This window comes from Ceratotherium simum, chromosome 33 (assembly GCF_057802395.1).
Source record: "Ceratotherium simum simum isolate JZ-2026a chromosome 33, ASM5780239v1, whole genome shotgun sequence".
Taxonomy (NCBI): domain Eukaryota; kingdom Metazoa; phylum Chordata; class Mammalia; order Perissodactyla; family Rhinocerotidae; genus Ceratotherium; species Ceratotherium simum.
Genome location: NC_141932.1, coordinates 20,153,966 through 20,166,193, shown reverse-complemented (window position 1 = coordinate 20,166,193; position 12,228 = coordinate 20,153,966). Strand labels below are relative to the sequence as shown.

Genomic DNA, 12,228 nt, shown 5'->3' with positions numbered 1-12,228 from the left:
AGAAGCTCTCTGTCCCCTCTCAAGCCCTGTCCTCCCTAGGAGACCCCAGTCAATCTTTGTCTTCCATCTCCCACCCACCCTCAGGGAATCGTCCCCTCTCACCTGGCAGCAGGAGCACCTGCCAGGGGATGCCCTCTTTGCACATAGGAGCTGATGGGGGTTCCATGGTGTCCGGTGCCTGCTCTGTCCCTCCCTCTGTGAGAAGAGCATGTGCTCTGGAAATGCTCACAAGGGCTGTGGCTCCTGATGCCTCAGATCCGCTGTCCTTCCTTCCTCTGTGCTGAGCCACTTCCGGGGCAAGAGAGCTTTGCTGGGTCACGTGGGCTGGGGGTGGGGTCTCTGCCCAGGTCCCGCCCTCTCCCTTCTCTCATTCCTGCCTCCCTTACTGTTCTTTGTCTTTCCTTTCTATCTCTATTTCTGTTCCCTGGGAACTGCTGAGGTCTCTGCCTTCTCCAGCATTGATACTCATCCCTGCACACACACACCTCCTTGTTTGGACAAGCACCAGCCTAGGGCATTTGTATCCTGGGCAGTCCCCACAGCTCCTGGTTGGTGTGCACAGTCAGCCTCCCCCACTGTCCTCTCTCATCCTCATCTGGCATTTTTCTTCAGTGCAGGAGCCCGGGAGCTACATCAGGAACTCTTGTCACAAGGATGTCACCCCTGCTGTGCATTGTAGGCACCTGGGGTACTTTATGAAGATTGTGAATGTCCAGGTGACACCTTAGAAATGCTGCTTTAGCAGCTGCCCTGGTAACATGGATGCCCTGCCAGGCTGAGATCCCAAGATATGAGGGGTGTGGCAGCCTCTTCCCCTCTCCTGTGCACAGGGAGGGTCTGCAGATCCTATTAAAATGCAGATTCTAACCCAGCAGGTGTGGAGTGGATACCAGAGTCTGCATCTAACAAGCTCTCAGGTGATGCTGATTACACTGGCCTGTGGAGCCCACTTGCAATAGCAAGGCTGATGGGGACACCTGTCCCCTAAGAGCATAACCCACTCACTCCAGCATTGACCTTTGGGGTCTGTCAGCACCACACAGAGACCCAGGAATCCCCAAACCCAGGGAATATTTCCACTTTTGACACAGACACCAGCTGGGCACCAGGGTCTTCCCAATGTCCCCAAATGCTCTGGGAAGGTTGGATTTACTCCCAGCAGGAAGGTCACAGACTGGAGGGTCTGTCTGGTGGCATCTTAGAGAGTTAATACAGGGTCTGGACACATCCATGAGCTGCCCATGAGAGTTGAGCATTGAGTCAGTGCTTTCCAGTAGATCTTTGGCTTCCAGAATTTTCTGATGTCCCTGGAAGCAGCTGGAGGCAAAGAGCACAGGTTTCTGGTGATGGTTTGGATGGAGCCACAAAGAAATCTTGGGACTCTTTGGCCATAGGCCTTGCACCTGCCCATCAGTGCCCCGGGGCATGGGAACATCTGGGTGCCAGGACAGCCCAGGGCACCTCCACTGTCTTGAGGACCATAAGAGCCCCAGCCTTGGCTTTTCCTGCTGCAGGTGGCAAGCAGTGTGTTCTGGGAGAGGGCCCAGGAGCCACCTCTAGTTTTGTATTTGAGATTCAAAGGGAAAAGGGGAGTCATTTCTACCAGGTCACAAAATTGTAGACAGCCTATTGACAGAAGGGCATTCTTACATCATTGTGAAAATGAACATAATGCACTGGATGCTCTTTTAAGGAAAAACAACTATTTTAGTTTTACCTGTAACTGTGATGCACGTTTTATTCTGCGGTTCATTATTAATATCATTTTTGTAGTTTATCTCTTATGGAAATGGTGAAAGCTGACCAGGATTCATGTTTTAGCCCAGGAATCTGGATTTTATGTGGAGTCTCCTATGATTTTAAGCTTTCATGCATTCCTATGGATCTCCTATGAACAGTAAGGCGATTTTTCTTTGTCCATTTCTACTGGTCATCCCTGGGGAGAGAGTCGCATTTCCCCCTAAGAGGTGGAAAGCATATGATACCAAAAAAAGTCTCCCAGTCCTTCTGGGTGATGATGATGGCACTCAAGAGGAGGTCTGTTCAAGATGGGTAAAGGCAAGTGTTTTTGAGAACTCTTCTCTCAAAGCAAAGACTAGAAGTTACCTCTTGGAGCTGTCACAATGTTGGGATGAATGTCGGACAGAAATAGAGGTTGGTAATTTCAGTGTTAAATCCAAGAGTGGACAAGACATTTTGCCTAGAGTGTGAGAGTGGACGGGTGAATGGTGAGGACACTAAAAAGACTCCCCCAGTGAGGGAGCATCAAAGGCTTCTGCGCTTCTGAGTGGGTCCCAGGTTGGGGGACAGGGTGCTGTTAGCCCATAGGGCTGGAATTGAGGCCCTAACACTGGCCAGTCTCTGACAAAGTCCATTTTTTGCATGTGGAATCATTCTTAAGGAATGATGCCAAGGTGTATGATTCTGAAGAAAGAGAAACTCCTATGATATAATTTTCTTCTTAATAAGGTATGTTTTCCTAATAATAAAATGACATTGCCTTCATTGCTAAGCCACCTCTTAAGATGGTAAGAGCATCAGAGCAGACTGTCTAATGATGTCACATAAGATTTATCATCCTGTATTTTTTCATCACAATGTCTATATTATTTCCCTCATCTGACTTTGCAGTAGAACTCAGTGGTGTCATTTTGACTTGTGGCCGCATGCTTTAAAAAACCACAGCTGGGCCGGCTCCGTGGCTTGGCGGTTGGGTGCGCGCGCTCTGATGCTGGCGGCCCGGGTTCGGATCCCGGGTGCGCCCCGAGGCACCACTTCTCCGTCCAACGCGAGGCCGAGTCCCACGTACAGCAACTAGAAGGATGTGAACCTATGACATACAACTATCTACTGGGGCTTTGGGGGGAAAAAACTGAATAAATAAAATCTTTAAAAAAAAAAAAAAAAACACCACAGCTTGTGAGCTACAGGCAGCCATAATTTAATCACCCCTAAATACGCCTCCCACTGAACCAGAATGTGCCCTTCCTCCAAGGGCAGCCCGAATTTCTCAGCTCTCCTGGCCCCTTTTTCTCTTCTTCCAGCAGGAACCACCCACTAGAGGGCACTCACGCTCCTCCTGGTGCTCCTGGGGACCTTTTCCGTCACCTGAGACAAAGGCAAATGTTTCTACTGCCGCAAGTCCCAGCCCCCAAAAACTCCTTAGATTTGCTCTGAGTGAAGCTCCTAAGGCAGACATCAGGGACCCAAGGAAAGAAACTCCCATTGGAGGAGGTGGCAGCCTGGACTGGTGACTGGAAGCAACCCCAGGACCCAAGTCGTTGGGGAGGGAGATGGTTCCAGGTACAGTGGGCAGTGAAGACTGGACACTCAGGGCCCAGATACCCCTGTCCAGGTGTGGACACTGGGGGAAATGGCCATGAGCTTGTGGCCATGAAGGCCCTGTCACTCAGGATCTGTGCACATGGGCCTTGGTGAGGCTGCTGTGGAACATTCCAGACTGGGCCTTCCATAGCAGGAGACTGGTCCTCCCAGGTATTTCAAGAGCCTTCCTACGGGAAGAATCAGGAGAGATGTGTCATTTGCTGTGGCACAACTTCTCTCAGTGGTGTCTGGGTTTCAGCATCAACTGCAGATCAGGACCCAGGACATGAGGAGTATGAGGTCCAGCCCAACCCCACCTCTCAGGACACCATTGCTGGGCTGTCTGTGGAGAAATCAGCCTCCCCTCCTCCTCCCTGCAGTGCAAGAAAGGGATCCCAGAGTCCCTTCATGTAGAGTTGGACTATGAAGGGGCACAAGTGAGTTTTGGGCAGTGGACGTAAGGAGAGGCCATTACTCCTGGTGGTAGGAGAAGCTGAAGGTTGGCAGACAGGAGTGTACAGCCCACTCAGGTGTCGCAGCTGAGTCATTTCCTCTGGAGATTCCACCCTCTTCCCTGCAAAGTTTCAAGAACTTCTCAGGTCAGTGCTTCTGGCTGAGGCCCCTCAGTTCTGCTCCCCGACCCAGTCCTGCATCAACTCTTTGGCCCCATCACACTTAGGCAGCTTTGTTTAACTGCCCAATGTTCTCGATACCCATAGGCCTTCAGAATGGTCAGTACCCCCCTGTCCCCACAAGTCTGGAGGCCAAGTCCCCCATTCCTGGTCAGCTGTGGGACCAGGCTCTCAGGCTCCATCATCCTAAATATCAACCATCTGCCAGGAGGTGGCAGCAGCTGAATAAATTAGAGATGCAGGGACAATTGTGAGCCACCCTATGTGTCTTCAAGTGGACCTGTGGGGGAGGAACCCAGGAAATGACTGAACTTCCTGCTAATTTAGATGAGGACAGTGCAGCCCTGAGAACTTAGTAGAGAACGCATTGGTATTTTCTTATTTTGTAGGACAGGATTTTATGTTTGGAATTACAGGCTTCCCTTGATGTCACAGTCAACCTCAATCCAACCCATTTCAGGCAAAGACTGCAAATTCTGCACCCTGGAGCAGGGTTGGTGTTGGAGCTGAGACACTGGCAGCCTGGCCCAGCAACCCTCTGTATGTGCAGGTCCCACATACGAGAGATGTGTTCTCTTTTGGGAATAGTGGGCCTTCCTCTCTAGATATCAGTACCCAGATTCCTGATGTCCTCCGTCCTCCCATCAGGACCCCCACCCCTCTGAAGCACCTGACTTTCCCCCAGTCCCATCTCAACCCTCAGGGCAGTCTCTGAGCTGACTGCTCCAGGGACGATATGTGGGTCATTCACTCTCTTTGCTCTGCTCCTGATGCCTGCCTGGTGCTGTCCAGGATCCTGTAGGTTCCATGAGGGGTGTGTGTATGTGTGTGTGTATGTGTATCTGACAGGCCCCTACACAATTGTGAAATCTCAAAGTGAGAGAATTTGATTGTCATTTCACAAGTATTTATTTTCAACGCAAAGATTCATGGTTAGGTCTTCTACAGCTAGCAAATGAGGGCTTATGTTGCAGATTGGATCACTCTTCTTAATCTTTCCGTCTTCCTGATGTTAGAATGACACATCCATGCCCTTTGCCTGCAACTTGCATCTCCTCCCATGAGAAGGAGAGCATATCCCCACCCCTGCCCCATGTACCTCAGGCTTGGCTGTAAGAACATGGAATCCAGGGATCTCCATTCTCAAAAATCACCCCAGGTAATTCTCAAGAACACTGACAATATGAGAAACAATTCCCTAAAGAGTATATTTGAGAGATTCCACCGGTAGGACAGATCATTGCCATATTGTAGGTTACAGAGATTTTCAAATCGTGTCTCCTTATCCTAATCTATAAAACTAAACCAAAATACTCAAGCAATCATGTAATCAATTATGTAGAAGTATCTGAAATCTTAGGGGATAAAAATATTACTTGTGGCTCTGAACCTCTTTCGAAAAATAGCAGAAAGAGATCATAGTTAAGTTATTCCTCCCCATCCCCCACACTAGGGACTTCAGACAAGCATGTATCACAGACTGTCACTGTTTGAGGCAGACGGATCACAGCTCCCTGTGTTTTGGACTATAGGTAAGAACCAGTCCTTAAGGCTGTTGGAACAGGCCCTGCAAATGATCCTGGCAGGGCTGGCGTGTGTAAATAGCTACACCAAAGGGAGTCTTCTTGGAGAAAATGCTCAGGAGATATTAGACTTCATGAACTTACAGCAAAATTAATGGAAATGGGGATCTATTCCAAGAAATGAAAGGACCTGGAGACCCCCCCCTCCTTACTCACACCCACACCACCTCCCCTCAAAACTGGGAGCAGCCAGTGTGCCTGAAGCCTGGGGAGCAGATCGTGCGGGGCCTTGGGAGCCACGTGAAGGGTCTGTGCTTTAGACTAAGTGTGGTAGGAAGTCACTGAAGAGTTTGTGTACTTGCTGTTTGATTGATTTATTTTCTGAGAGTGACAGATGTGTCCTCACAGCCCTCAGAAGGAAATGACCCGGTAGATATGACCCTGACCCTAGATCTCAGACCTCTAGCCTCCAGGACTGTAAGACAATAAATTCCTGTTTGTTCTAAGCCACTTCGTTTGTGGGACTTTGTTACGGCAGCCGTAGCAAACTAAGACACCACACTTAAAAAGTAAATTTAATAGATGAACTTAATTTAATCTTACAATATTTTATTTTATCCAAAATATTATACTTTCCACATGTAACCATTATAAACTTATTAATGAGATATTTTATACTCTTTTTTTCATTCTAAGTCTTTGAAATCTGGTGTGTGTTTTGCACTTACAGCACATGTCCACTTGGACTCGCCCCATTTCAAGTGCTCAGCAGCCACATTTGTGGACTGGTTTCCACCTTGGATAGTGATGAACTGAAGGGTCATCTGCCAGAACTCTCAGCTGCAGGTTCTCACCTGGACATGCATCTTGGGTGGATTCTCTCTCCATCATGCAAAGCTGTTCTGGCTCCAATTGGAATATAATATCTGCGCTAAAGAGTTAATCCCAGAGAATCGAGAAAGCCATGAGAGCTTGGAAAAACATGCAGGAGACGAGATGACCCCCAAATGTAGTATTTACCACACATGATCTTTGAAATCTCTCAAAGACAGTTAAGATACAGCTTAAGAAGGAACCCAGCGAAATTACCCCTTTACAACTTATGAATCAAAGTCTTTTACCCAAGTATGAAAGAGAATGTCTCTTTCTCTGTGTGGTAGGGTTTCAGTCACTCTAGTCCCTGAATTTTAGACGCAAACTTTATGAGCTTGGGTCTTTGTGAGCTTTATGGCACTTTCAGAACGTCACAGCCTCTGACACCTGAGGAGATAAAGACCCACCAAAATCGACTGCGTATGTATTTGGAACATTGCCTGAGCTACTGAGAGAAGGTTCTTGTGGTTCTCTACCATCATATCTCTATATAGGTTTCTCTGACAGACATCCTGGAGCCACTTCCATGGCCACATCCTTGAAGGCCACTGGTCCCTAAAATTGTAAGCACATCCCCCAGTCATCTATCCTCAACACTTGTGTCTCTAGGATGAAGTGCATAAGCACTGAGAATAGAGGAGAGGCCTCAAACAAAATGATGCCGGGTTTGGAGAACCCAAAGTCAAAATTTACTACTTTGCCCACCTCTCCCTCAACCTGGCCAATTGTCAGCATTTATTTTTTTTTAACTGGGAACCACCACCTCCCGTACTGTCAGGAGATCCCATGAGGTTGTTGGACCCTGGACCAAGTCATGGCCAAGCCCAATTTGCAGCTTCACTTCCAATTACATGAGCTAACACAGCCCCCTTTCACCTGAAGTCAGCTTGTGTTGGGTTTTGTTATTTGTAACAAAATAGAGGTGCTAACCGATGCAGAAATTAGTCATCAGGACGGCACCCTGAAATGTGCAGAGGCTTGGGTCTGGGGTCAGCAGCAACATCCCTGCCCCTGGCTGGAGAAAGGGAGGCCCTTGTCATGCAGCAGCAACATTGCTAAGTTGTTGTTCGCTGTATCTTGGGATCCAAATGCCTCTGACTTTGTGTGGTCATACAAATGGGGCTGCAGTAAACCCCCATGGATGTTTAACTCAGTGCACTTGTGCATTTCTGTAAGGTATTGTCTAGAAGTGTATTTGCCCAGTCACAGGACATGCATGTGTTATAACTGACTGTTATTGAACTGCCCGAAGTGCCCTCAATCAATTTGGCCTCAACATTGCATGTTCCAAACACCCCGACATCAACCCTGGACACTATGGCATAATATTTTCCAAATTTTTGGACCTTCACAAAGCCTTAATATGCAATTAATCCATTTCTTTTATTCCCATAGCTCCTTTAATGTACTTTTTGAATAACACTCATCAACCATATTGTATTTATTTCTTTGCATGTGTTAAAGAAAAATTATTCTGACACTTGTTAAAAATGGTAGGGCACACTTTATTCAGTGGAACTACCATTGTGGGGTTTTGCAGTAGGGGAGAGAGATTGGGCTCAATTCCAAATCAACAAAGAAAAGTGGGGATTTATAGCCAAGGAGCAGTGTGGGGCAGTCAGTGGATGGGAAATTGCCAAGAGGGTAGAGTAATTCTTGGTAAACTGACCCAACAGGGTTCTTACTGAAGGCAGGCCAGGATGCTCAGATATTACCTGGGGGATGGGGAAGGATGAGGAATTTGGTCAGAAATGGAGGGTGATCAGATATGGAGGGTGGGGGATCCTGGCTACACTGACTTAGCAAGATTCTTGCTACAACTGAACTCTACAGGGACAGAGACAGAATCCCAAGGTCAGGACTGGTGGAGCTGAGGGCTCAAAGGAGCCTGACTAAAGTCTGGTCAAGGAGAGAATCTTTGTTAGGAGTTTCCCTCCACCCTGTACCCTTCACCTCTAAACCAGTGTGTTGAGAGAGAGACAGAAAGGAATCCATGATATGTTGATACAAATGTAAAGAGGACATATGGGGAGATACAAGGAGATGTTACAATTCATCAGAGACACCTCGAAGGCTGTGCCAATCTGTTTTAAAACTGTGATTAAATGGACAATTATCTAGGTAAATGTAAGTCATCAAAACCGACTCAATTAAAAATGGATAATGTTAATAGAGCAATAACCATTAAAGAAATTAAAGTGAGAGCCACTCATTCCCTCTGCCAACAAAACAATGCCAGGCCCTGATGTTTTTAGGGGTGAGTTTTAACGAATCTTCAATTTAAAGAAAATCCTCAAGAAACTCTCCCAGAGAATTAAAAAAATTTGAAACGAGACTTCCTAAACTCCTTTTGTGAGGCTAGTATATCTTGATACCAAAACAAGGCAAGAAAATTATGAACCAATTTCTGTGACAAATATATATGCAAAATCAAACTAAATATTAGTGAACCAAATCCAGAATTAATAACAACAAACAATTAAAAAAAAGTTATCATGACCAAGTCGGGTTTATGTTGGGAATGCAAGCATGTTTTGATGTCAAAATGTAATTCTCCACATCAACAGACTGAAGGAGTAATATACTTATTATCCCAATAGATTTAGTAGAATTATTTGATCAAATGCAACCCTAATTCATGAAAAAAATCCTTTGAATCTCCAAAAAAACTGGGAAAGGGAAAGATACACATCCACATAGAGCTATCTGGAGACTAGATTAGTTCCTGTAAGTAGCATCTTCAGAGCAGAGCCTGGCACCTACTCAGCACTGAACACATGTGCACACATCCCAACACCACTTCTCACTCGCGGATCCCTTCTTTGTCTTTCCTTCATGTCGTGGTTGTTTTCCTCAGTTGTATCTTCCTGATCATTTGGTGGATCTTTCAACAATTACATTCCAGTTACTTGGCAATTACTCTGAATGTTTTTTCTGTTTACATTTTTAATTTGAGGAACTTTTTCTTGTTCTGCCTGCACCCTTTTCATGGGAGTTCACCCAGCAATCTTCCTGAATCCCTAAAAAGTCATCATGATATTTAAACACTTTCTTCTGAACTTCTCAATGCAGTTTCTTCCAGTCATGGGTTCCGTTAGTTCATTGTTCATTTGCCCCACATCCTGTCTACACTTGATGTTGTCAGAATGTTCGTGCATTGGGCACCCAACTTTTCTTCTTCATTGCCCTATTTTCCTATTTTGTTGCTGGCTGTTCTCAAATGTGTCATGATTCTTGGTTGTAAAGTACACATTTATTAAGCACTCAGTTGATTATCACAGGTGTATAGTAAAGGTTTGTTCTGCACTGTGTCAGTCTATACTGAAGCTTTTATTTCCTTCTTAAAAAGGACTGACAGAAAAAACTTAAAACATTTTTTGTTTTCATGTTTCATATTGAAAGTATTCAAAAGAATTATTTATCACATCTGTGCAGGGTACGGAAAGCAACAATTAACAACTGGACTATGTGTCTTCACCCAGCTCACGGAAGAAGAGACCTAGTACCCAAGGTCCTGTGTGCTCCACCCACCCCCACCCCCAGCCCGCCCGCCCCCAGCAGCAATGTGCAAAATATTCTCCTGCCCTTACGTTTATTATTTGTGACCTTAGATGTCCTTTTGAGTGTTTTTGAACTTCATAAAAGTGAAATTACACTGAATTTTCTGCTATTTGCTTTGTTCCATCAGGGTTAAGTTTCCAAGATTCACTCATGTAGATATGCATGGCTGGATGTAGTTTTTATGTTTTCATTACTACATAGTCTCCCATTATATTAATTTACCACATTTCATTTCTCTGACATCGGTGGCTGGTGAATATTTGGAGTGTTTTCTGTTTTTGTTTTTTGCTATACAGACACTGCCACCATGGACGTTCCTCTTTACACATGTCTGCCGTTGCATGCACACAGATTTCTAGGGTGTGACAGCTTCAGCTTTTCTATCGGGCTGTCTCTTCCTCTTTGCTTCGTAGAGTCCTTTATATATCCTGGACACAATTCTCTGTCAACTCCATGTGTGCACATCTCTTTTCCCAGTTTGTGGCTTGTCTTTTCACTTTCTCTATAGTGTCCTTTCATAAATACTGTAGATGTTACTTTTAATATAGTAGAATTTATCTCTTTTGCCTTTACAGTAGCACTTTTTCTACCTAATTCAGATCACTTTCCCAAGGCCGAGTGTATGTATGAGGGAGACCAATCTTTCCAGAATCATTTATGAAAGTGCTTCCTTTCCCAACATATCTGTACTGCCACCTGCACCCTCGAGTTCCTGTGTGTGTGTGTGTGTGTAGGATAGTTCTAGATTTTCTATGAGTTCCCAGTGGAGCAATAGCACACTGTCTTGAAGCGTGCAGCCTGACAATACATCTCGATATCTAGGGGGGCAGTTGGCCTTGTAACTCTTCCTCAGGGCCCTTTGTTACACTATTTAATTTTGGACTTGGCTTGTCAGGTTAACAGAAAACTACTAGGATTTGATCTGGAAGCTCCTAATTCTGTAGATAATTTGGGAGGAACACATATTTTCAACATACTGAGCCTTCCTAATAATGAACGTCGTCTCTCGCTCTCTCTCCCTCTGTTGAGTTATTTATCACCTGTTAGTTATTACTGAGTGTCTTCCTGCCGGCTTTCATGTTTTTCTATACAAGGCCTTGCACATAAAAGTCCTTCTTTATTCCTAGATTGCTGTTACAAACATTAGCTTTTAAAAAATTATATTTTCTATTATAAAGCAATGCCATTGAGTCTCATATACGGATCTTAATTCTGGCAACCTCAGGAAACTACAGTATTGATTCTCATCATTTACCAGATTCTTTTGCATTTTCTTTGTGGGCGATCAACCCACCTGTAAATTACAACACTGATTCTTCCTTTTTAGTTCTCAGCCCTTTTATTGTACTGTTTTTTCTGACTGCGTGCTAAGCACCCTCTCTATACTGTTGAAAGTGGTGACGGTGGCCCCCTGGGCCCTGCTCCCTGATCTTAAAAAGTGTGTTTGCTGCAGCATTTGTAGACACTCTACCAGATTAAGCAAGTTCCTTTTTATTTCTGGTTTACTGAGTTTTTAACATAAATTAAGGCTGAATTTTAGGAATAGCTTTTTTTTTTAGGCATCTTTTGAAAAATGTATATGGTTTTTTTCCTTTAGACCATTAATGCTGTGAATTACACTGATTTTCTACTGTTCAACTAACTATATTCTTGGAATAAAGCCCACATTTTATGCACATCATCTTTTTCTTTTGTTGCTGGATTGTGTTTACTGTTCCTGTACGGTGTGTGCATATGCTGATATTGGCCTGTTATTTTCCTGTAGTTTTTTCTGGTTTGGGGTCAGGGTTACACTAGTCTCACAAGAGCTGGGATGTGTTCCCTCTTTTCTCTTTTCTGTAAGACTAAGTGTGAGATTAGAATTTATTGTTCCATGAAGCTTTGGAAAACACCTCTGTCAAAAAATCTATGTTTGAGACATCGTTTATTGGAAGGTTTGAAAATACTAACTCAGTTTCTTTATTGGCTAATAGGGCAACTCATGCTCTTTGTTTTTCTTGACTCAGTTCTGGTTTCATTTTGTTTTTCTAGGTATTCACTTTCTCTAATTTTCCAAATATTTGCAGTTAGGATGCTCATAATGTCCTTCTCTTATCTGTCATCTGTCCTTCTTTCCTTTTTCACTCCTGAGATTGTGTATTGTGCCTTCCCTCATTTTTCTGAATACTCTGCCAGACACTTGCTTTGTAAAGACCCACCTCTGACTTTGTTGATTCTTTCTAATATGTATTCACCACCTCCTGAGATTTTTGCTTTTACCTTTCTTTTCTTTCTCCTTTGTATTTTGTTCTTTTTCTTACTTCTAAAAATGAGAA

The 12,228-nt window shown here is 44.6% G+C and overlaps 1 protein-coding gene across 1 annotated transcript in view; it reads right to left on the bottom strand.

The window, feature by feature from the left end:
- LOC101395727 (cell adhesion molecule CEACAM3-like) overlaps positions 1 to 264 on the bottom strand; it is a 33,363-nt gene extending 33,099 nt beyond the window's left edge. The window contains exon 1 of the mRNA XM_087421701.1: positions 103 to 264. Within this exon, the coding sequence (XP_087277827.1) occupies positions 103 to 166 (64 nt within the window). The 5' untranslated portion in view covers positions 167 to 264. The remainder of the gene's footprint in view (positions 1 to 102) is intronic.
- Positions 265 to 12,228: the final 11,964 nt, after the last annotated feature.